This window comes from Anser brachyrhynchus, assembly GCF_964034855.1.
Source record: "Anser brachyrhynchus genome assembly, chromosome: 1".
NCBI classification, from domain to species: Eukaryota; Metazoa; Chordata; class Aves; order Anseriformes; family Anatidae; genus Anser; species Anser brachyrhynchus.
The window spans coordinates 103086895-103111437 of record NC_137694.1 but is presented as its reverse complement, the minus strand read 5'-3'; the positions used below and the strand labels follow the sequence as shown (position 1 = coordinate 103111437).

Here is a 24543-nt window from a genome sequence, read left to right as displayed (position 1 = left end):
CTCCCCTGAAATGGACGGGGAATCTCTTCACCCCATCTCCCATGATGACTCCTCAACACAGGCCTCATTCCCTTCCCCGGGATGTTGGGGATCTGCTGCTCTCCAGATGCACTGATGAGGGAGGGAGCCTTGCACATTTGGCATTTCCCTTCCAGAAGCCAGCAAAGCTTCGTTAAACGTTGGGCCAATCATTTTGTTTCTATGGAAACAAAATTATTACTAATATATTATTTTAAAAACAGACACGATTGACACTCCAAATATAGAATTTTAATACCATTCTGTGCCTGCCTTGTCTCTTAGGGCAGAGCGAATGCGAGGGTGGAGCTCACAAGGGGACGGGACTGGCAAGGGTGCCAAGTGGCTGTCGCGGCAGTGGGTGCCTTTGTATCCTGAGAGCAGGCACAGGTCCATGTCCGTGTCTGTAGAGCTCCGTTCTGCAGGTCTGTCACACTTCTTTTACCCCACCACCACCACGGGGTGCCGTGTTTCCTGCCTGCTGGCGAGAAAGATGAGAATGCAAATTAGTACTCGGGTCCCAGGACTAGGGGAACGTTTGGAGTTTTATTTAAAAATCGTGATGGCACTGCATGTTTCCGATGCTGTCTCTCATAGTTTGGGATCCTGGAAGGTCTGTGCCTCACAGGCCTCAGGCGTCCTTTCGCGTGGCGCCTGCTCTCCGTCCTGCAGATGCCAGGCTTCGTTGCCGGCCAGCGAGCAGCGCCGCGGCCGGTCAGCGCTCTCCTCCTCTCTGCTGCCAAGGGAGAGGCGGCGATCACGGCGTGATGCGAGCGGGAGACGGGAGTGCCGTGGGCTGCAGGCTGGGGTGGGCTGTGGCGTCTCGTCGATGAACGTGGTGATCTCATCTCGGAAGAAGCAGGCACTGGAGCTGGACACCCGGGGCACCAGCCCCCCCTCCAAAAACTGCCGCAGGGTTGTCAGCTCATCTTCTGGAGGCCGCCGGCGGTGCTGGTAGTCATGCAGCTGAGGAGGCAAGAAGCTGGGGACTCCAGGCTTGCGGGGGGTGGAAATGCGGATGTCGTCAGATGAAGACCACTTGTGTAGGAAGGATGGAGTGGAGCGGTGGGTGGAGAAGATGTTAGTCTCATCATGTGACATTCTCCGGGAGATAGGGACCTGGGAAACGGAGAAGGAGGCAGGTGATGGAAGACTTGGAGAAGAGACAGAACGGAAGGGGAGTATCCGAGGCCTTCCGAGAGAAGAGAGTCTACAGAACACAAACATATGGGAGACTGACAGGGAAGGAAGTGGGTTGTGGGGCTGTCCCGATAGCCGGCAGCTCACCTGCAGATAATGCACCTTGTCCTGGGGCAACAACATGTGGTGCATGGGTAGCAGTTTGATATCCCGAGAGTCCCGCTTCACGGCTGCAGCACCGTTGGCATCAAATCTCACTTTGCAGATCCTGCCATCACCATAATCATCACACACGCCATCTGTTGGCAAAGAGAATGACAGGCAACACTTCTCAGACAGAAGATGAGCATTATCAGGGCACCTTGATGCCATCCTAACGCTTGTCTGACTTCTGCGGCGCTACTTGCAGCCACCGAGACTCATCTCTGAACAAGGACCTTTTCCTTCTGCTGCCAGCAGGACTAAAGGACACAAAGACCACCTTGTTTCTTCTGTCTCACTTTGGAATCTCTCCCCGCCAGAACTTGGACCTTTGGATCAGCAACTTGGGCTGAGGCCTGGGGGTGTGTCTCTTTTCAATGTGGTTTGACAGCTACACATCATCTCTACTCTTCTACCTACTGTGAAGGTTGTTGCACTGATTTTGCTGGGATGCTAGCGAGTCCTAAGGCAGCAAGTGAACGGCAGAGCCTTCTCCGGAATACATTTTCAAAATAATTTTTTAAAGGATACATGGTTACTGAATCCAAGCTCTAACAGGAATCCCACACAGCCACCCACAACATCTCTCCCAGTGCCATTACGTCCTTTTCCCAAGGCAGGTCACTCTTTCCTCTGTAGTTTTTCAGGGAGGGGGTTATTGAAGAAAGGTGACTGTAGGGCGGTGAGGGGCTTACCATCATCTCCGTCTTCCTCAGACATGATAGCCACACACTGCTCCCACACGGTGCGGAGATCTGCTCGGTAGCGCTCGCAGGACCAGATGAAGGAGGGGAGCAGCAGGGTCTGCACCATGGAGCACCAGAGCACAGCGAGGACCATCCAGGTGGGGGCCGTATCATAGCGCAGGCTAAAAAAGCTCACAACCTTGACGGTTGGAGAGAGAAACAAGGCCAATAAAGGAGACAGAAGTGGGGATCAAAGGAGAAGGATAACAAGAGTCACTTCTGTAGTAGAATATAATCTGTCAGTACAGGGTTCATCAAGTTAATACCCCATGCCCCTTTGAAAAATTGTTCATGGTTTGCTGGAGCGTATTCCGAGCTGTGATCTCTGTAATACGAGACTTGGTGTTAGCATCCCTTTTTCCCTGTGCTCGTTATGAGCTGAAGCTAAATAGGTACAAAGAAAAGACACGGCGACTGGAAAAAAAATATGATTAAAGCCTCTGTTCTCTTAATAGTTCATTTTAAGAACTTCCTCAGCTCTCCAGTTTTGCAGAGAATCGACCAGCCAGCCAAAACTTGAATGCTGACTACAAACATACTAGCAGAAGGAAAAAGACAACTCTCTACAACAGCTGTTAAAACTGGTGTATCTGTTCTCCAGAAGCAAACCGGAGAGACAGAAATCTCATCCTTTTTACAAAGGTAGATGCCCCTGTACATTTGTAGAATAATCTCCTCTCCAGTCTCCTCTCAGCCACTTAAAACTTTCACAGTGCTTTCGGCTGTGTGGTGTATTCCCCAGGCTCGGACCTGTCTTAGGAAAATGTTCCTGTGGATGGGTGAGAGAACTACCTCAACCTTTTTAAAATCACCCCTCCGAATGGCACAGATTCAGATGTGGCAACTCTATGGCTGGTGGACAGGAGACAGAGTTTCTTCTCTAAAACCTGAGACAGACAGAAATCTAGCTTAACTGCAGGCTTTGCGAAGGGAAAGGGAGAACTCGCTGCTTACCAAGATAGGCACCCCAGTGAGCGTGTCGTACAGGAAGACAATAGCGCTGATGAGGTTGGTCATCTGCAGGGAGGTCTTGGCTGACTCAGAGCCGTCCAGCGAGGACCTCCTTTTGCCTCGCACATCCTCCACCACAATGGCCGGCACATTGAAAGTGTTGTGTGCTGATGAGCAGGACGATGCTTCCTCTGCCCTCTGATGGCGGCACTGCTGGTGTCTTCTGTGCGCCCACAGGGTCTGGTAGAAAGTGATACCCACGCACACCAAGCCCATGACGATTCCTCCGAGGAGCAGGAGGCTAAAGCAGACGCCAAAGCCCAGCCCGATCTTGCTGACGATGAACTGGCAGCCACGGGCATAGTACCGCTCGCCGTTGTTGTGCCAGCCGATGGAGGGCAGGGTGGAGAGGATGAACGATACCATCCAGATACCCATGACCGCGTGCAGAGCCTGCTTCTTGGCATTGCTCAGCCGGTAGTTGACTGGCCACCTCACCATCCACATGCGGTGGTAGGAGAGGGAGGCCACCGTGAAGCAGGTGGCCAGGGCCAGGGTGTAGTATGTGGAGACAAAGACCTTGCAGATGCTCTCGTTCCAGTCATAGTCGGAGGACTCGCGCCGCAGCTGCACCACAGCGTAGGTGGTGAGGGGTACTGCTGCCATAAGGATGTGAGTCCCGGCAAGAAAGCAGAGCAGCAGCTCCAGGGGCTTGTGTTTCTGCTGCTTGGCTGTGATGCTGAGGATAATCCAAGAGTTGGCCAACAGGGCTAACATCCCGCATGCCAGCCACCACAGTGAATTGTTGTGCAAGGTGGACTCTGATTCAGAGTCCCCCATGCTGCCACCCCTGCTAGGCTGCGCCCTGTCCCTGCCACTGGGTTACTGTAAGAGGGCGAACGAGACTCCGCGCCGGGGGAACCACGTCCCTCCTCATCTGCTGCTGCGGTGATGCACGGTGCGCGCGCACTGGAGGGGTTCCTCAAGGCATTGTCACCAGGTGCGAGGCCTTACAGCCTTCAACTCTGTCTCACTTTCAGTCCCCCCCTTCCCTTTCGTTTGCTTATATTTCTTTCACTTGCTCTAACTCTTTCACCTGTTTTTTCCGTTCTCTTTCTTTCTTCCACCTTCGTTCCTTCTCATGAACACTTGTCAGTACTTCTTCCCTCAGTCTCTCATGCTCACTTTTTCTTTTCCTCTCCATCTATTTCATTCCCCTCCTCTACTCTTCCCCCAAAGAAAAAGCTCCCCTTACTGCACGTGCTGCCCAGACACCTTCTGCCTCGGGGACCACCTTCTCCTGGGACCGGTGAAGGCCACACACAAACAGAATGCTGGCACTCCAGACAGTTTGATAGCAGTGGGTGCCTGTTGCCCAGTGTCCTAGTGAACGAGGAACTAGCAAAGAGTTTCAGACAAGATGAAGGTCCCACAGAAAAGGTGAGGGTGGTGTGTACACAGCGTGTAACCTCTGTCTCACCAAATGCCACACTCGTGGCCAGGTAGATGTGCCTGGCAAGGTTGCCAGAGAGCCATCGATGGAGAGTGAAGGGTGAGGAAGAAGATTCAGAGAGTTTCCTAGCCAAGACCCCGCAGCACCCTCACTGCATTGTCCTTTTTGCTGTCCTCCAGGGCTCAGCCTGCTCTTTCAAGCTTCCCTGCACAGCGCAGGGCAGAGCTAGCAAACAATAAGGAGATGGCGGGGAGGGGAAGATCCTTTACAAAGGTTCCCTTGGAGATTCAGGGCATGAGGTTCACTGTAGAAGAGAGAAAAGAAAAAAAGTAATTTAAGATCGTACCGTCTTCCCAGATCTCTCTCTCTCTCTCTCTCTCTCCTTGCCCACACAAACACATTGTCATGACTTAGGCTTTGCAGAGCTCTTCCTGTGTCTTTCAGGGAACAGAAGACCCAGATTTGTGCTGGTACCTACATACCTCTGGTCCCCAGCAACTCCTTCCAGAGCTCCTGAGGCTCCCTGTTCTCCCTGCTATTCCAGTCTTAGGCTCCCCACCCAGAATATTAATAATGCCGTCTTTTAAACCAATGCCTTCATCTGCATTGCTCCCTGCCATTCCGGTCCTGTCCTCCCCAAATATCCGTGCCAGCACCCCTTGCTCCTGATGTACAGCTCCCACAGCCACGCCAGTCTTCGGACCTCTGCTTCCCTCCGTCAGTACTCCGGACTTTAACCTGCCGCGCTCATCCCATCCGATCTAGGGCTGTGATTCACTGCTCCGGCAACGCACCGCAATCCCCCAGTCCTGTAGCACAAGCCTTTTCGCCAACACACCTTGCGCTTATGCTAAAGCAGCCCAGGTCTCCAGACACAGCAGTCCCACACCCAGTGAACCAGACTGCTGCAAGCGGTCCTGGGAGCGCCCACCTCTGCCGGTGACCCCTGGTGCTGCCGGCTCAGCCCCCCTCCTGCCCTCCCCCGCAGGCTATGCCCCAGGAGGATGCCCCAGGAGGATGGCGGCCTGCTCTGCCCCTCATCCCGAACTGATACAAACTCGGTCTTTCTGTGGGTGGATCCGTGACCCCGAGCCTGCGCGAGCGGCTCTCGGCTCCTACCCTTCCCCATCCTTCTGGGTCTCCCTGTCTTCTCACCTCCTCGATAACCACCTGAGGCTGTTCCCGCTTTTCCCTCCGCCTGGAGCAGTTTATCGTGGCTGGATCAGAGATGTCCCCATTCTGCTTCGTCTTATTCCCCCCCCCCCGATACCGTCACGTTTGCAGTTAGGCCTCTGGGGTCCGTGACGAAGCTAGCCGTCCCCGCTAATCCCGGGGGGGGCCGAATTTCCTCGCAGCCTCCCCCTCCGCCGCCCTTCCCACCCGGCGTGCAGCGGCGGCCCGCGCCGCTCCCGGACGAGGCGGGCGCCCTCCCGCGCCTGCTGCCTGCGGGGCCCGGTTCCGCCGCCAGCCGAGCCGCGGTCCCCCCCTCCAGCCACCGCGGACCGCGGGGGGCCCCGGCTCCCACGCACGATGGCCGGCCGCGGGCCAAGCCGCCCGGCCCGGCCCGGCCCGCCCCGCGGGGACAAGGGCACCCTGCGGGGCGCCGGGGGCGGCCGAGCCGAGCCCGGCGGTACCGGCGGCGGCGAGGCGGGGGCCGATGGAGGCGGCGGCGGCGGGGGCCCCATCTTACCTCTCTCCGGAGCAGGCGCTGCCATGGCGACGGGCGCCCCGCGCGGCTGTGCCCAGCTCCGCCGCCTCCGGCCGCGGCCGCCGCAGCAGCGGACGCCGCAGGCAGCCGCCCCGGCCCCTCGCTCCGGCCATCCGTCCGCCGGGCGGGGCGACGGCGGGGGGCGAGGGGCGGGAGCGCCGCCGGGCCGGGCAGCCGGGGGGCGGGCCGGGACGGACGGGCGGGAGCCGCCGCACCGCCCCCGGCACCGGCACCGGCCGCGGCCTCGCCCGCCGCCTCGTCAGGAGGAGGGTGACGAGCAGGCAGCCGGCCCGCGGGGGGTGCCGCCGGCAGGGGGGTGAGGACGCCGCGGGGAGGCAGGGGGGGTAGCGGGGTCCGCCAGGGCTGCCCGGGGAGCGGGGTGCCCGGGGCGCGAGGCCTGGCCGCTGCGGTGTGCTCCTCTGTCGCCGGCCGGCGGCGCCGTCCCACCGGCGGGGAGCGGGGAGGAGGAGGAGGGAGAGCAGGAAGGGTGCTCGGAGGTTGTGTCAGAAGGGTGCAGCTCCCCCTCCGGCTGTGGTCACCCCGGAGAGGGTGATCCGCGCTAGAAAGCCTTCACAAGCCCATGGGCGTCTCCGTTTCCTCAGTTACTTTCTCCTGAATTGAAGGTGCCAGCACCTTCCTTCCCCTCGCTCCTTTTACAAACAGGTGTCTCCCAAAATCTCTGCCTCGCTGCCCTCCATCCAAACTGGGCTGGGACGGGAGCCCATGTTTCTGGACACTTAGAGTATGCTTCAGTTTGGATCAGGGGCACGCGAACAGTTCAGGCAAAGGAACCTGCAAGATGTGCGACAAGCGTGCTCTGAGGACTAACGAGAGCTCAGCTTTCCTTTGGGCTGGTGATATTCTGAAGTAAGTCCCCAGACATTTTCAGCCTGGCCACTAATCCTCAGCATTGTTTGTTTTCCTCTACGGATCCACTCATCTGTTCGCTAATGTTGACGTAACCCTACGGATTCAGGGTCTGCTCAGCTTTATCACCCTGTCAGACTTCATACGCCATTATGAATATTGTCTGCATTGATCCCAAGAGCCTTGGGATCCAAGAATTTCATCTGATACCAAAGACTTTCATCTGGGGTCTGAACGGTCAGCAGAAGAAGAGACTCTTGAGCAAGAAAGCTGTAAGTCCTTCTGGTTTTCAGGCACAGGGGCAGCAGCGAAGGCAGTTCCAGAGGTCAGCTCTCCCTAGGACCTGCATTAGCTGTTGTGACTGCTCTTTGCCATGCAGGAACAGCCCAGGTGGAACAGCCCCACGGTTGTTCATCTCACCAGTTGGTCTAGCAGCAGCAGGAGCCAGAGACCTGTGGGAAGGGACAACCACAGCCCTCTTCAATCATTTCTTCTCAACTTCTATCATTTGCAGGAGGTTTATGCCTCGAAGTGAGAAGGTCTGTATCCATAAATGTAAACACTCGTGCAGCTCCAATAAAGCCATTTATATGAATTATTTAATGTGATAGATTCCACATTACCATCATGATTCAGAAGTTGAGTCTCCGTAGTGTGAGTTGTAAGCCTGCCTATGTGGGTGAATAAATCCTCTTGTTATCTCAGGGGAACTGCAAGCCAAGCTCCTGGCACTTTCTGCACTGCCTTCCTGCCTCAGCTCCCTACAGGTGGTGGCATCCCATAGCCCTTTTTGTGGCTTGGGCTATACCTGCCCAGAGAGAAGGTGAGCAGAGCTGGATGGGTACAGGTCCTCCTATCTCAAGGGGGCTTCTTGTGATTGAAAACATGACTGGGTTCTTAGCCTGCATGAAAACACAAAACTGAAGATTTACGGTGAAGTGGTATGAACCCTGTGGTAAGGAAAGCATTTAGCCTAGGGCTGTCATACTCCGAAGCAGATGCTAGTCCATTTGTCCATCTCATCTGAGTGGATTTCTTTATGGTTTAGTCTGTGTAAATACGCAAGTTGTGATGAAAATAGGTTTTATTTGGGGCTTTGACCACCTCTGAATTAGAGATAGGAATGCTATAAGTGAAACCCCCCAAAACTGATCTCCTAGAAGGACTTACAGAGATTGGAGTGATTTCTAATGCCTACAGAGCCAGGCTGGACTCCGACCAGTGATCTGCTGTCCGAAGGCTCAGTACCCTACCAGAATATCCTAATGCATCCAGGCCCAAAGAAACACTGCTGTTACAATGCCAAATTGTAAAATTGTTTTCTGGAAAAGTTCTCTGCATATAGATCAGTTCTTTCCGGACAGCAGCTCTGAAGAGCGAGGAAAATGCTCTATGCAGTAGTTGCCTTTTATGCCTAAAGGAACAGATCTCATTAACAAGAGACAAGCACCAACATCATAAAAGCAAAAGCATTAACAGAAGCATTAATGGAATAACCAAATCCACTTCTAATGGCAGGGCTTTGATGGTCTGCAGCTCTTACTTGGAGCTTTGCTAGTGACCATGGGAAGTTTCATATGTTTCTTGCAGATCATGGATTCAGTTAAATACAGGCTCAGAGACCCAAAGCAAACTCTAAGGTTTACACAGCCACTTGTGAGGCGATACTGGTACGCTTGCTAGCAGGTTTCCTGGCATCCTTTCTGGCTCTTTGAGCAGGGTGTGGTTAATGGCTAACAGTAAGCCAGCCAAGCAGATACATTAGCATATTTGACCAGAAAAGACAGCAACTGCAATGTAGATTTATCATATCCAAACCTTAGATTCTATTTCTAGTGCTGTATGAAAAGATTTAGTGAGATTTCTCGGTTAATTCATCTGCAAAATGGGCAACTGCTAATAGCTCATCTCGGGAGACAGAAGACCTTGTCTAATGCTGGTCATGAGCTACACATAAATATTAAGGGCTTGCCATATTAGAAAAAAAAAAAAGGATTCAAATTTGTGAATGCTTGTTTTCAGCTGGATGCTTTTCCTCAGGCAGGTGGGCACATTCTAAAAGATTTTTTCCTCTGTCATTCATAAACATTTGTATTTGATATTTTCCTTGAGAAAATGAAGTACCAGGATAGACTTGTCAGACCCATGGTGGTTATAAAGCCGCATGCTCTTTGGCAGAGGTGTATATATCCTCCTGTTTCCGCTACTCCCTACCTGCCTGATGTTGTGCTTTCTATGTTCTTGTCTTCTCTATCTTACTGACCCCCTTTTTCATCTTTTCTGTGCTTCTGGCCTGAGGCAGTGAGTTCCTGTCTGTAAAGGATGTAAAGATGGCATTTTAGAATGTAATTGTGCTACTTTTTAAAATCCCCAAACACTACACAGAGAGAATAACTAGGAGTTCCTGAACTGTTAATCTGGGAACCTATAATGTCAGGAGGGAGCCAAAATGATTGCTTTGCTTTGTATTTGTAACGCAGAATTACAACATTAATTTTACTACCCATTCTCCTAGCTTGTCTAAGTATGTCTGAGGTATCTCAACATCAAGCAAACACTTAAAAAAAAAAAAAAAAGTTCAAAAATAGGCTGGGGTTTCAGCAGTGAGATAAAGTGAAACGAGAAGAGGGTTAAGCACACAGTGTCCTCCCTTCTAGACCTTGGGGACACGGAAAGAAACACATGGGGTCATTTGGCTCTGAATGCTGAGGGTTGCGAGCGCCTTGCTGCAGAGCCCGCAGGGAGCACGAGGCAGGGGAGTGCCTCGGCAGGTCAGGGCCGACAGCATCCTCCAAACTGCGGCCTCACGCTGCAGTCAAAGGGCAGAAATTAACTGGGAGGCAGGACGGGCTTGGGGAGGCAGGGGAGACAGTTACAGAAGAAAAAGGGTCTGGGTAACAGGGGTTGTTGGTTTTGGTTGAGGGGAATATTCCAAGCGCTTTGGCGTGATCATTACATCGAGCACCGCTGACACTGTGCTCATTTTCCTTCTTACAGCTCTCAGATTTGACCTCTCCTTAAGCCCCGATCCTGTCTTGTTGAGCAGGCTGATGGGCATCAGCTGGCACCCGAGGCAAGCTGGCAGTTCAGGGACAGGGCAAGAGCACGAAGAGCATGTGCAGGGTGTGGACTAAGGTTTTTCCGAAACTGGACACTGGAACAGGCTTCCTAGTGAGGTGGTTGCCCCATGCCTGCCGGCGTTCAGGAGGCATTTGGATAATGCCCTTAACAATATGCTTCAACTTTTCTTTAGCCCTGATGAGGTCAAGCAGTTGGACTCGATGACCTCTGTAGGTCCCTTCCAACTGAACTGTTATTCTTTTCTAAAATCAACGTAGTTTTGTATGCACAAACTATGGGAAGGGAAGTGACATCGGTGCGCCTTCATCACTCCGTGTCGCGTGCAGACAGCGGTGGAGGAGCCGGCAGGGCACTGGTGGTGGCTGCCCAGGGGCTGGCCCACACCTGCTGCCACAGCTGTGTCCCCTCTCCAGGGGCAGCAGAGGTTGTGGCAGGTTTCAGACGGGGAGGGTGACTGGTAGACTTCCCCCAGCTCACAGGTGGTGTCTCTGCCGTTGTAGCCACCTGCGCTTTTTTCAACCGTGCCACGCTGACACGACGGCAACAGAGAAACCCCCTCCTCTAGCACCAGCAATCCTGCAGGGGGTTGTGTGTGGGGACAGCATTGTGTCTCTTTCTGCCTCTCCCCAGCAAGCCCAGAGCAAATTAGCAAACCTGGAGTACAGTCCGTGACAGCTGTAGGACCGTAAGGCCTCCATGACCCATCTCTAGCAGAAAGGAGAATAACCTTTTACAAACACAAGACTTCTGTGTACCTGTTTTAACAGCATTTTTCTTTCTTCTGCTTCCATCGTAAATTTCCTGGGCTTTCCACTCCCTCTTCTCATTTCTTCGAGACAACAGAGAGACATTTCAGGGAGGGCTTTCCCAAAAGCATCTGCCGGCTTACGCAGTCCAAGTATCTTTTGTTCCATGAAATTGTCACCTCTTTCCCAAACTTACTTCCTAGATCAGCACTCACAGCTTCCTAAAGCTCTATTTTCCAGAAGTCGTTGGTGTCCTGAACTGCCTTCCTGAATTACCCCGTTGTTTGTGATGTTTTCATTTGTGCACAGGTTTGTTGTGGGTAAGGTAAAGGCTGCAAGCTGGGGATGAGGCTAGGCGGTGCTGTGAGGCCAAGGTTGCTGAGGAAAGTCAAATAGATTTCAGGGAGTTAGGGAAACTTGGAGGTGGCCAGGGAAGCAGGAGACTGAGAATCAAGATACTACATCCGGGGGAGGGAAAGGGAGAAATGCAGGTTTGAGCCAGAAGACTGTCCCTCAGACAAATAATAATAATAATAATATCAACAACAACAACAATAATAATAATAATAATAATAATAATCATCATCATCATCATCATCCAGCTTGGGAAAAATAAACAACACCAGAAACCCCCCTCAATAATCCTGAAGTAATTTATTGTAACTCAGGTGGATAAAAGAAGCATATAAAATCAGTTCCACAAGATGGACAAATTAAGTGCATGAGCAAAATACAAGCATATGTATATATACCCTTCTATTCAGTGTCCCTCCTTATAGAGCTCAGTCATAACCCTTAAGGGTTTCTTGTCTTGTGCATTGGCTCCTCATCAGACGACTTCCCCCCATGGCATTATATGGGGAGAGTAACGAAGGCATAAGGAATGATATCAAAACAAGAGGAAGGGAGGTGGATTCACAGAGCACTATGGGCTGGCAGGTGTTTCGGGACAGTCAGAGACTTCGTCAGCCTGCAGTACTACTTATTCATCCGGCTGCAAGAGAAAAGCATTGCATTAGTCCCAATGTCGTAGAGGCGATACTTTGAAGCCAGCCAGCCCCCATGCCTTTGCCCAGTGTAGGGAGGTGAATTCTTCCACACGTGTTATGCTAACCAGCTTGTCATCACATACACATCCTAACTATGAAGTAGTATTTGTCAGTTATTCATTCTCACTGAATTCTCAGTGACAGGGAAAAAAACATGGGTGAAACTATTACAGTTTTCCACTGTCACCAGTTAAAGTCGAGCAGAAGTCAAGTTCTGTATATTTCCATCTCTTGAGCTGGTTCATCCAATTATTTATACTGTCCTTCTCTCTCCACTTTCAGTGGGAGGGTAGCTGCCAATGTTTCTCCACAGCTGCTTCTGAGACCTGATATCATACAAGTTTAAGGACCTGCAAAAGGGCAAACCTCTGCTGAGAAATCCTTGCCCCCATGAAAAGGGCTAGGACATGGTGATGTATTTCGTATCACCCAATGTATTTGGGAGAGGGAATGGCTCACAGTGTCCTGTGCTTTTCTCTTCTCTTTCCTTGTTCCCAGGAGGTTATTGGTGATTTTCACAGACTGTAGTTCAGCACTGTGATAGCAGAACTGGAGCCATATTATGGGCATAATGGATTTTTAAATTTTAGTTTTCGTTCTTCGTTTTTGTGTTTGGTTGTGTGTCTTTCACCTTGATATTTACAACCTTGATATCCATGTCCCAGATCTACTGGGATTCTAGAGCTCCTGCTTGGGTTTGGCCAGCATGTCTCAACATCAAAGTAATTCAAGTGAAACTTCTGCTTGAAAGCTTGCCAGCACAATACTACCGTGGGTTTGGGATGTAACAGGAAATTCATTAAATGTAGCTCATAACTCATAAACATAACATGAGAAAGAGCTGAAAATACTGAAATGCAGCTGTAGTGTAGGCACCAAGCAGGCTTATGCTCCATTGCTCCCCACTTGACTATCCATCTCCCCTCTCTTGAAACCAGTCTGCCCGTTACAGGTGCCCTCACTTACTGTTGACATTGACATGTCTTCTTTTCCAGCAAGTGCTGTCTTGCTCGTGCCATCCTTTTTGCCCGTTGCTGCCAGGAGAGAAGGGATAAATAATGATTGGATGTTTTCATGCTTAAATTGTTTTCCACTGAAGTGGTATTAAGGTACTTTCTGACATTGCCACTATCTGCAGACTGGCCATCTCTAACCATTTGCTTTCAGTGTAAGGATTGACCCTTTATCTATTCTGCCCCATCTCCAGAGAGAAAATCAGATTCCTCCTATGGTCTGGGGAGATTGTCCTCTCTTTTTCCTTCACAGGGACCAGGGCACTCACCCTTCTCCGCTGCCAGCTCATACCAAACATTATGCCCAGGCATACAAGGACAAACATCAACACACCAGCTCCAATAATCACTCCAATTACTGTATAGCTAATCCAAACAGGAGCTTCTTCTGTGGAGGGAGAAAAGTCATCAGAGACAGATAGAAAGGGAACTTTATGGCTTTTGGGTGGAGGCAGGGATATGATGCTAATTTCCATACCCACGGTGTAATTAAGGCTGAGTTTCATGTTATTGTCTTCCATCAGGTGACAGTTCCACATCCCTGCAGCAGTGACCTTCACCTCCACCTCTGTTTCACTCTGTTTTGACTTCTTGGTGTCCGTCTGAGTCCCATTAACACGTTCCCAGAGCAAGTGGACGTTAGATGGGATGGGGCTGGACACCCGGCAGAGCAGTGTCATCTCAGCCCCTTTAGGGAGTGGCCCAGGAGGGTTAGCAGACACTGGAAAGATAAGAAAATGGTGAGTGACAGGATGGGAAGATTGGTCCATGCATACTCTTGTGGCTTCCGGGTTTCTACAGCTCCTCATCTCCTAATCCACTTCTGTTTCTCTCACCTTGCATCACCACCAGCTCTGTCTTGCTTTGTATGTATCTTCTGTTGTACAGCAGCTGGCACGTGTACTCTCCAGAGTGCCTCAACTGGATTTTGGGGAGTTTCACTTTTACGGTACTGTCACGTTGCATTTCAGGTATTTCAAACAAAGCCTGGCTACTTTTTTTAGTTTCACGCAGCTGTCCATCTGCTGTGGCGTTGAAATCAAGTAGAGTGATTGCTTTACTCTGTGTCCAATTCAGTTGTCCTGTGAAAAATTTTTTCCACCCTATCTTCTGGAAGTTCAGATGCCATGACAAGGTCACGGTGCTGTCAGCAGCTGCATACATTCTTTCCAAGTGTGTATTCTCAAATCCTGAATGCAGAAGAGACAGGAATACAGAGGCAAGGAAAGACATGGCTGTCCTTCCCCATGTGCACCCTTGGCCTGGAGAGATGCACCCTGTGCTCATATGAAAGAGGACTCAGAGAAAAGCCACGAGATATCTCAGGGAGGGTAAGCAGTTAGTGTCTGAACGTAGATTTAAAGAGCCAAAGCTCCCAAGCTTGTCAGAGCTGAGGACAGATCCCAAGAAGAAGAAGAAGAACTTTTAGGGCAAGCCTGGAGAGGGAAATGGAAGGAAGCGTGGGACAGAGCTCAGGCAGCAGAGCAATCCTCCAGCTGCAGTGCTGGAGGCCCAGGGACCCTGGAATGCCATTGCTTGGGATGCTGGAAAATGGTATCTCGGCTCAGGGACTGGAGGGAGCACCATTTCCAGAGCCTGCACGTAGGTTGCGTTTTTGTTGTCACCTACCTAATACCTTCACATTAAAGGAGATGTTCTGACTAATCGATGGAGAGTCTGAATGCATGTTACACATCCAGGTCCCGCTGTCCGTAGTCTTCAGTTGCTTTAGCTTCAGTACGTATTTTTGAGGGGCCTCGTTTTGCAAGATGTCTGGTGTCACTATGCTGTTGTGACTGTTAAACAATGTGATGCTAAAACGGGGTTGAGGATTGTGTGAGTTGTGCATTAAAGTCAGCTCGAGGTCATCATCCGGCAGGAAGTGCCCGTTTGAAGAGATTGTCACTGTAATGAGAAAAGGCCTAGGCAGTAAATCAACTCCTCGTCATGCAGGTGAAGGAAAGGTGTCACAGCAAAGAGAGCATAGAGACTTTGTGACGTGGTGGTGGAGGGGAAAAGAGCTCTGATAGCCCAGACCAGAAGATGGTGCATCTGGATAAAGAATGCCAGCAGAGATGTTTCTCAGGGCTTTGTGGTCTCCTCCCCCGCCTCACCGTCCCTCCAGTCACTCACATTTAACGACATGTAGTGAGATGCTGTTACTGTCAGAGCCACATTCACAGATGTAGGTGCCAGCATCAGAGATCCTCAAGTTCGACACCTTCAGATGTTTACTGTTCTGGTTTATTTCAGATCGATCTGACATTGGAGTTCTGCCTTTTGGAAAAATAAGCTTGTTTAGGAGGGAAGAGATTTCTTAGCCACCTACTGGGGAGAATGGGTCTTGAATTGGAAGACTTACCTTTAAATACCTTCCCCGTTGAGAGCTGTATAATAGTAGCAGGAGATACTGCGTCATACTTGTACTTCCAGATCACATCTTTTTCATGCCTTTTACAGTTCAGGATCACCTCCTTTCCCTCAACCCCAATCTGTTGTTGATGAGCCATAATGTGGGTCAGACCTGAAAGTCAATATGCCCCAGAAATTAGCATACATTAAATTTCTGAAGGATGGTTCAGTGAATACTTCCCATTGCTCCAGGAAGATGCAGATTCCTCTCCTCCCTTTTCCAGATACTGAGAAGATTATCCTCAGTTTCTGAATTTTCCCTTTCTTTATCTCATTAACCAACCCCTTTCCTTTTCAACTCCATAGCTTCCCTCCTCTCCACTTCAAGGTCTTTATCTGACTAATTGCTATTCTGTTTTACATATGTTAGAAACAGGGAAGATGCCAGTGGTTATGGTGGATTCACCAACACTCACAATTCTGAGACATCAACAGTTTTACTGATGTTTTTACAATTGTTTCCCTCTGGACAAGATTACGTTGTCATGCTGGCAGCAAAAGCTGGGCTGCATGTGCCACCTCTCCTTCACTCCCTAGTCAAGATGAGGCAGCGCTGGCAAAGTTGGTCACCCCTTCTTCCAATTTTTACATGGAGTAAGATTGGAAGCCCAGGAAAATGAAGGAAGGAAGGAAGGAAGGAAGGAAGGAAGGAAGGAAGGAAGGAAGGAAGGAAGGAAGGAAGGAAGGAAGGAAGGAAGGAAGGAAGGAAGGAAGGAAGGAAGGAAGGAAGGAAGGAAGGAAGGAAGGAAGGAAGGAAGGAAGGAAGGAAGGAAATAAAAGATGGAAAGGAGGAAAGAAGGAAAGAGAAAATGACTTGTTTAACATCAGGTTCCTGTTCTAGCGTTGAGGGATATGTGAGAGTAAAAGAAGTAAGATGCCTAAGGTTGAAGAAATGTTAGGAATGATTTCTTGGAAGAACCAATTCCTTTCTTTCACTGGAAAGAAAATTCGTCAGGAGACTGTCAGAAGGAGATGGGGTTGCCAGAGTTATGACTGGAAATGAGGGGGTTGTGGTCTCCTGCCTGACTGTTGATAAGCTCTCAGAACTGCCTCACCTGCATGGGGCTGCAAGTCTCTCAGTTGTTCTAGTACTGGAGCACCCCAGAAGTGTAAAATGAAAAGTTTACATGAGCTTAAGTGAGAGGTTTCCACAAGTTACACATTCCTCCAAGAACGTGGGTAGTTTGCAGCACTGCCAATAGCAGGTGTTTCAACAACCACGCATTGGGTAATGGAAAATGATTAGTTGGTCTAAAACGGAGAAATTATAAACTTTATTAATAAGAGTATCTTGGTGTCTTTTGCCATGCTTTTGGCTTTAGGGTGCATAAAAGAGTTTCAAACTTTTCACTGCTACCAGAGGAATCAAAGCTGAGCATTTTAGAAATGCAGATTTGGCCTTGTTCAGTCACCTTCCATTCCTGGGAAAAGAGCACTGAAAAGTTCACCAATTGTAATAATACTAGCAGTCAAACTGAGCAAGCTGGTAACATCAAATCTGTGATCAGAAATCTGCAAATCTGTGATCAGAAATGCACAACTTTTTACCCAGGCAGTATCTTACACCCTGTGTTCAGTATGTGGGACCTGGGCTGTTTTTGGCTCAGGAAATGGCTCTGCCCAGAGGACAAATTCCTTATCAAGCATTTCTTCACATTTATACAACTGCTGTGAACCTTGGCTCTGAATGGCACAACATCTTCCCCAGCTGGTGGTCTTGTCTTTTATGTCAACGTTGTCCCAGCTACACGTTGGGTTGCTACCACCCCTCCCTGCTTACGATGGCAAATTGTGAGGAGCCTAAAAATACCCCAAATGCTGTGAGGCTTGTGGGAAGTCCGTAAGCATCAGCAGGGTGTTTTCCCAGAGCAGCTGGGGACTCACCCAGCTGCAGAACCATGAAGACAGCACGCACGCTGCTTGCTGCTGTACCACACAACTCCATCCTCGTGGGAATGCTCCTCCCTGCTGCAAGCTGAAGGGCTGGAGATGCTGCCGGTGCCAAGGAATGCTACCCTGGAAGACCCAAATGATCTGTTAATAGTGGTTAATTTTCAGGCCTTGTGATACAGTTTTAGAGTCAGTCCAAATGTAAGCAGGAGGTTGGGCTGGAGACATCCAGAGGTCCCCTTCCATCTATCTCTTTGTATGTGATTTTATGACTGCATGATTAACGCCATCTTTAGGCTCTTATTTGTATTTTTTTTAATTGTTTTTGTCTACTTATTTCTTACCTTAAAAATCGTGATAACCACCAAGTCTGGCGTTCTTGGAAAGACGTGCTTGAATTCTCAGGGCTATTCAACAAGAGGTCTGAGGCAAAGGGAGGAATGAGGTCAGAAAGAAGAAATTGCATTGATGGTAACAAAACCTTAAGTGGAAAGTCCCGGAACAACTTCTTCCTGGCATCTGTGGTCACACAGACAGAGAGGCCCAAGGCACCTCTGGAGGCCAAGGAGAAGCCGACAGCGCAGGGAGACTGGGGCAGCACAGAAGCGTCCCACCCCCAGGTCAGGTGAGGCAGAGGCTGAAGGACATCAAGTTTGTGCAGGGGAGCTGGAAGGTACTGCGTGAACACTGACAGCGCAGAGGCAGGTCAGAAGGGATTTCGCAGGCAAACTTAACTTCTAAGGCAGGAAGTGCAAAGCTACAAGTGCTTCTAGAAGGTGGTGTAGGGCCAGACGGAGTGCGAGAGTTGCGGAGTCTAACAGAGAAAGTGGTGTACAGAAGGGGGGCACGAGGTTATCGGGAGCTGGGCGACTCAGAGAGCACTGGGCGGCTGTACAGAAAGCACAGGCTCCATCTAAAGCAGGAGAGGCTTCATTTAAACTAAAACAGAACCTGTATGCTGACATTAAAAGGAAGAACCTTTTAAACAAAGACTGGGGAAAATCCAACAAATATAGATGAGCAAATTACGTGAGCTACAGCGTCCGAAACATAAAAACTCTGTGTCCTCAAATGAACAGAAGCTGACAAAGCTCAGGGGACAACCAGTGGGGAGCGGTCTGAACAAACCAGCTCCCGTTTTAATGGAGTATGGGAGAACACTCTGGCTGCTACCAAAGGAGAAATTCAGATATCAGAAGCAGGACTGGTAGGTAGTGGGGATGTGAGGAGAAATCTAGATCCATAACAACAACAACAACAAACACACATCAGTTTTCAGAGAAGTCAGCAGAATAGCTGGTGGGAAGGTCACTCAGCTATAGCTGGTAGCAGTGTGGTGGTTTTACCTTGCTGGGCAGCTAAACTCTGCCACAAACACTTTCTCACTCTCCCTCCTCAGAAGAAGAGAGGAAGAAGAAAGTATGCCGGAAAGAAAGAGAGAAAGAAAGACAGAAAGAGAGAAAGAGAGAGAGAAAGAAAGAGAGAAAGAGAGAGAGAGAGAAAGAGAGAGAGAAAGAGAGAGAGAAAGAGAAAGAAAGAGGGAGAGAGAAAAAAAGAAAGAGAGAAAGAGAAAAAAAGAAAAAGAAAAAAGAAAGAAAGAAAGAAAGAAAAAAAGAAAGAGAGAAAGAAAAAGAAAGAAAGAAAAAAGAAAGAAAGAAAGAAAGAAAGAAGGAAAGATAGTATTTTAATACTACATTTATGTGTACTATGTGCAATATTAAGTATAATATATTTCAGTAGAGGATAATTTAATATTGAAATTAATTTGAATGACCAGAACACATTAAACTATCAAAGAGAAGATGAAAACATCAGCGTTACGTTTACATGGAGGTCAGGTGACTGACAATCGGACAGCTAGACAGATGAACACATAAAAAATACAGGTGCAAGAGCAAGACAGCAGCCATGTGCACCATCAGAAGAGAAACAGAGGGCAAAGGCACAGTCAGAGAAAATTTGCAGCTTTTCTCGTACAAAGTAAAATAAAATAAAATTAAACTAAAAAAAAAGCCATCCCCAGGGAATATTTGCATGAGCTATATCATACTGAGACATAGAGGAAACCTAGTCCTTGCTGCTAATATTCACATCACCTGTCCCAGTGAGACCAGTAGGAAAAGTAAGCACCCACCCTGCAGCGATATCTACAAATTAACAGCCTCAGTGCTGGATTTCAAATATTTTGAGTCATTGTCATTAACCTTTATATAAAGCCTGGAGGTGATCAGGTAAAAATTAGCAAAATTGCTGAGTCACGTGCCATCATTTTATGTTGTATCATAAATTATCATAATGTTATGTTGTATGGGAATCTCCATTTTCCCGTCATCTTATGGCTTCAGTTTGTTCTTCACCTTCTTTCTCTCTGGTTGTTGAACAAAACCCCACAACTGAAGCACGTGCCATGGTACCAGTGAACTGCTGACCTCGCACAGTTTGATAGATGCAGGTTGAGGCATATTTCACACGTTGTTCTGCTGTTTCTTCCTGTGATTACACATATATATATCTCCATTCCTTTTCCGTTCACACTAATCTCCATATGTTTGTGGCGGGTCTCTACAACATGGTGATGACCACCTACATCTTATGAGTCAGTGGGGAAAATGGGTTGCCTCCAGCCAGCGTTTCTTTCATACGCTTTCTCTCTCCCTGTTTACTTCTGCTTCTCATTCACGCCACTTCTCTTTTTTTTTTTTTTTTCTGTCTTTCTACCTCCTTCTGTATCCCTCCATGTCATAGTGTGGGCAGTGGTGTTCAGGAGTTCACAGACCTCAGCGAGTACGCCTGCTGTGCCAACTTAGCAAGCAGGTCTCATTAGCCGATGCCCGTAGCAGACCTGCAGCCTCCTTACAGGCAGCCCAGCTGTATCTTGTGGTGGTAGTCGTAAATTAAGTGGTGTCAGGGAACGTCTCCAGGCGCTGGAACATACCCACCAGCCCTGTTAAATCGCTAGAACATTTCCTGATGCGTTTTTGGCCCAGGACAACTCTACCCCTCCCAAGCGAATCCCAGGATCCATTTAAGTGTTGAGATGGGCCAGCGACCACTCCCATTAGGCAGCTGGCACGTAGCCAGTTCATTTTGGAGGTTAAGTGAGTTTAATAGCCCAAACCATCTCATGCTAGTCAGACTCTGTGCCAGAAACAGCCTGGGCACACCTGATTTATTAGCACGTCTAGCAAAGGAGGAGCAGGGCTCCCTCCCAAGTGAACATTGATTTCCATTTCATTTTAACTTCCCCCTCTTACTAAACTGCTTTAATTTCCTTCTTGACTTCTTTTAATGATCCCTGCCTCCCCAGGGGCTGGGGAAAAAAGAGGGCCGTGGCAGCAAGTGGATTCAGGGAGGGAGTGATGGCTGCAGGACCAAGCCTGGCCTGAAGAACATCTGCTCCAGAGAGCCTCATGGGGTGGTGGCTGCAGAGAGCTGTCCCCCAGGCTGACACCAGCATGACACTGTAGGAAAGCAAAATTAAAGAAAAAAAGAAAAAAAAAAAAAAACCAGAAACCACTCCTCCTGCAGAGTAGGCCATCTCCTCCTCGGTACGTTTGTGAGCTGCTTTCATGCCTTGTGGTTTCCTTGTTTTCCCCCCTCGCTCTTGCTTGTGGCTGTGCTTTTGATCTTGCAGCAGCAGCAGCTCCACAGCAGGGCAGGGGCAGGAGCCTGCACCCCGGCTCCCACACCTCAGCCCCGGCAGCTACAACCCGTTTCCCCTGTGGCTGCTGCCAGGCAAGGGCTGAGGGGTGCAGCTGCCTCTCACGACTGTGCCTCAGTTTGGCGTGAATTTGGGGCTGTGGGGTGCAGCTGCTCAGTGGGGATCGTGTCGCTTCTTCTCAATTTAAACATCTAAAGCAAAGCTGATCTGGCTGTTTTGCTAATCAGTGATTCCCTTGAAAATGCTCATTAACGTTAAGGCATGTGTGAGCCGTACAGAGAGTAAGAGAACAAATGCAACAAAAATAGCCAGTGAAAGCAAAGAGACGACAGAATTGGAGGTCATTGCATGGGATCCGTGGTCCCACTAAGCCCTGGAGCATGAACCAGCCCAGCTGTCACACAGCATAGATGAGACCAGCTGTGACCCTGCCTTGATTTCTGCTCAAGTGCTCTGCCATGTAAGACAAGCATTGACCCTTCATAGCTGCTCCCAGGAGGATGCAACCGAGCAGTGCCAGCTACCTCCCCTCCTACAGCCCCCAAGGGAGAGGTCCCAGCGCTGGGATGGGGCAGGGTGCCGAGGCCACCACGTGGGAACCATCCAAGTTTCATTTGGCCACAAAGTCCTCATGATCTGGCTGTGTGTCTGGACCCACATGGAGACCGCCAGAAATGGCTCCATCTCTGCAGCCCAGCAGAGAGGAAAACAAGACCTCCCTCTGCATCACAGACATTTCAGCGTGCAGTTTCTGAGCTTTTCCCTTCTGCCTAGCGCCATTTCTTTCCTTCTAGCCCTCCTCCTTTTGGCTTTGCACGCAGTTTTTCATCCAGAAGTTCGCAATTAAAGCCCAGGGGTGACTTTCAAGGAGGCCGTGACTAGCAAACGGCACAAAGATGTCCTCCAAAGACAGGCCCTCCGTTGCCTTCCCATGCCATGTGCACACACAGCATGTGGTCCAGGTATCACTGATGCAGCTGCCGAAATAGCAACACAGAGATCCTACAGGCAGTCTACTCGATGTGCAGCCCAGACTGCAAAAGGGTCTATATACAAATTGATAACATCAGCGCAGCAAGGCTGCGTATACCAGCCCCTTCAGAGCAAAAACGTGCCCCCTTATATCTGGGGTGGCTAGGAGATGTTGTTCTCCCATGAATACACAGTCCCCGTGTGAGGCTGTGGCAGAAAGGGCATGTCTAAGAACAGTGAGCAGGAACGGGATGGTGATTTTGCTCTGTTTAGGTGAGAAAAGTGCTGCTGCATCGCAGGCAGTTTGGGCAGCCATGTTTGTGAAACGCTGGGGAGGATAAAGAAAAAAGTTTATGAACTGAATTGAGGATAACATGCGCAAGGGACTTAAGAGGACTGCTTATTTTATAGTGGAGAACATTAAGCAATAACCTGAGCTCAAATTTAATGTACCATGCAGCGGAATATTTTGGGGCGGCTGACAAAGCTTGAGCAGAATTCACCATCCGAAAGATGAAAAATTTACCCAGAAATGAAACTCCAGTTTTTAAAAGTGCGGCAGCCCATGAAGGGGTAAAGCTTTTCTGGTGTCCTTAAATTGAAAGGACTCCTCTTTCTGCACGAGATACTGCTCACCCAGCCCTGAGCTAGTGGATTAGGCTGCATCTGCAGCCTGTGTTACGCAGTGAGCCAGGCAGATGAGATTATCAGAACAGACCTCCATCGTCTTGGCACGTACACACTTAAACTGGCTTCCCTCGTTAGCTAGATATTGGCATCCTTTTATTTTTCACGATTTCTTATTTTTTAGAATAAAGTTCACCTTCCTGAAGGGCATATGGAGATGGTGATAGCAAGTGGCAGCTGGTGGTGGAGGGCTGCTCCCCAGTGCATTTCCAGCCCTTGGGGATATGTGGTCATCAGTGACGAGCCCTTCTATAGGGCATTTCCCAGAACTGTCCCTATACATGTGTGTAAGAGATCTGTGAGATCCCCAGTCTCCAAGGCAGGTTGATCTTTTTGTAGCTCCTTTTTTTTTAAAAAAAAAAAAAAAAATCCCCCCCTTTAATGGAAAAATCCAGGCAGAATAACACTTCTTAGTTAAAAATAAAAGGCCTTGGAGATCTGCACAGACAGAAGCATTATCAAGTCAAAAGTTCAAGAAGGTTTTGCATCAGAACTTTAAGTGGGGCAAAACCTATCCGTTCCTCGTCCTGGCCGAAACAGCAACTCGTGTGAAATAGTAAAGTTAGTTACAACATAAAAAAAAACGAAAATAGATCAACTTCTCTTTTCAGAAAAAAAAAAAAAAAGAAAGAAAGTTTCCTTACCTCTTTTTCTCCCTCTCTGCCTGTGTGTTTCTGTCTCCTTGTGCTTGTCACCTGCCGTAAATGATCTGACGCAGCTACAACTGAAAGAAGAGAAGAATGAGGCTGATGTTCAGAAAGCTGCTCAACAGATGTTGGCCTTTGTCTCCTCCTCTTCAGCCAGAGCATCAGCAAGGTCTCGCCGCCGGCCCGGGTTCTGCTGGCATCTGTGAGCTTCTCTAGGTGGATGGTGACTTTCCAAATGCATGTGATGTCGCTGCTGGGTGTGAACAGAAATGCAGACCATAACGGAAGGCTATACACTGCGATGCCTGGGGAGAATGAGCACGTAAAACAGAGAGAGCCTATTGGCCATATGGCAACTGGTGAGAGGCCATGACAGGGCTGAGACTGGAAAGCGAGCGGTTAGAAACCCGTTCTGCTCTACTGTCAAAGAAAGCTTACAAATTAATGTGTTAGCTGAGCAGATCCAGACCTCACCTGGGCCTCCAATGGCCTGTAAAAGAAAGCTGACCACCGTTTCCAAGCCTGCTTCTTGCACTGCTGCTAAGAGGAACCACATCTGAGGAGCTGGCCATGGGCGGTCCCATGGGCGGTCAGAGCGATGACAAAGCTGCGCCACCAGCCCAGCTGGGGCTTGGCCACCAGGCCTAGCGGTTTAGAAATGGCCAGGGTTAGTTAGGGCAGAGAGAAGGGGGACCCCTTGAGGGTGTGTTTGGGTCACCTGCCTGGAGTACAGCTGAGATTTGGGGTGAGTTTTTTTTCTTTAACTTTGTTGTCTCCAGTAATCTATACCACTACTGAATCTCAGCTGTTTCCCTTCCCTGTAGGGTGGAGGAGGGGGGCTTTTGTGGTTTCCCACCCACATTTGGTGTCTATCTCTCCGAATCCCAGCCTCAGCCAAGACGACGGAAACCCACTGAGCCCCAGACACAGCTGAGATTTCATCTCTGTGCCACCCACTCTTCTCCTCCAAGCCGTCACTTGCCCCTTTGTCTAGAGGATGGGGTTGAGAGACAGAACCAAGGCTTTGGAGGAGCAGGGGCAGCACTGAGGTTCATAAAGTAACACCAGGTGTAAAGAGAACACCACTGATCAGGCCTCAAGCGCAACAGCTGGTCCATTCGTCGTATCTTTGGAGAAATATGAAGTTGCCCCATCATAGGGACAGACCCACCTGTGAGAGGCAGAAACTTCCCAGTGGCCAGATCGAAGCTATGGGGCTGGCTGGGATGGGGTGGGTGACAGCCCGGCCAGTGCCCAGAGCATCTGAGAGCCTCATTCTGAGACATGGCTTTCCTGCGAGA

General features: G+C 49.6%; 3 protein-coding genes across 9 annotated transcripts in view; 1 reads left to right on the top strand and 2 right to left on the bottom strand.

The window, feature by feature from the left end:
* PHB2 (prohibitin 2) overlaps positions 1–24543 on the top strand; it is a 171761-nt gene that overhangs the window by 121290 nt on the left and 25928 nt on the right. The gene's annotated exons all lie outside the window — the stretch shown is intronic.
* On the bottom strand, positions 249–6408 carry GPR162 (G protein-coupled receptor 162). 2 transcript variants are annotated; one of them, XM_080553852.1, is made up of 5 exons: positions 6200–6408; positions 3060–4813; positions 2055–2244; positions 1306–1457; positions 249–1137 (listed from the first exon to the last, which is right to left on the bottom strand). In XM_080553852.1, the coding sequence occupies exons 2-5, from the start codon at positions 3894–3896 to the stop codon at positions 610–612; spliced, it is 1707 nt and encodes a 568-aa protein (XP_080409978.1). In that variant the 5' UTR covers positions 3897–4813; positions 6200–6408; the 3' UTR covers positions 249–609. The 2 variants fall into 2 exon arrangements, with proteins under 2 accessions (XP_080409978.1, XP_080409979.1); XM_080553853.1 differs by lacking the exon at positions 6200–6408 and adding an exon at positions 5665–5906.
* CD4 (CD4 molecule) lies at positions 11552–24360 on the bottom strand. Of its 5 annotated transcripts, XM_080576579.1 has the most exons (12): positions 23717–24359; positions 23240–23319; positions 17620–17698; positions 17270–17401; positions 15336–15497; positions 15107–15250; positions 14603–14878; positions 13810–14163; positions 13452–13694; positions 13243–13361; positions 12927–12994; positions 11552–11905 (listed from the first exon to the last, which is right to left on the bottom strand). In XM_080576579.1, the coding sequence occupies exons 4-12, from the start codon at positions 17328–17330 to the stop codon at positions 11890–11892; spliced, it is 1443 nt and encodes a 480-aa protein (XP_080432705.1). In that variant the 5' UTR covers positions 17331–17401; positions 17620–17698; positions 23240–23319; positions 23717–24359; the 3' UTR covers positions 11552–11889. The 5 variants fall into 5 exon arrangements, with proteins under 5 accessions (XP_080432705.1, XP_080432707.1, XP_080432704.1 ...); XM_080576581.1 differs by lacking the exon at positions 17620–17698 and having other exon boundaries at positions 23717–24360; XM_080576578.1 differs by lacking the exon at positions 23717–24359 and having other exon boundaries at positions 23240–23664.

Coding starts and splice junctions, on each gene's coding strand:
- CD4 (XM_080576581.1), bottom strand. CDS start 17,330: ATGGAGTTGTGTGGTACAGCAGCAAGCAGCGTGCGTGCTGTCTTCATG. Junction 15,251..15,335: donor AACGGGGAAGGTATTTAAAG/GTAAGTCTTCCA, acceptor TTTTTCCAAAAG/GCAGAACTCCAATGTCAGAT. Junction 14,164..14,602: donor CTTTAATGTGAAGGTATTAG/GTAGGTGACAAC, acceptor TTCTGCATTCAG/GATTTGAGAATACACACTTG.
- GPR162 (XM_080553852.1), bottom strand. CDS start 3,896: ATGGGGGACTCTGAATCAGAGTCCACCTTGCACAACAATTCACTGTGG. Junction 1,458..2,054: donor TGAGGAAGACGGAGATGATG/GTAAGCCCCTCA, acceptor CTTTGCCAACAG/ATGGCGTGTGTGATGATTAT. Junction 1,138..1,305: donor ACAAGGTGCATTATCTGCAG/GTGAGCTGCCGG, acceptor TCCGTTTCCCAG/GTCCCTATCTCCCGGAGAAT.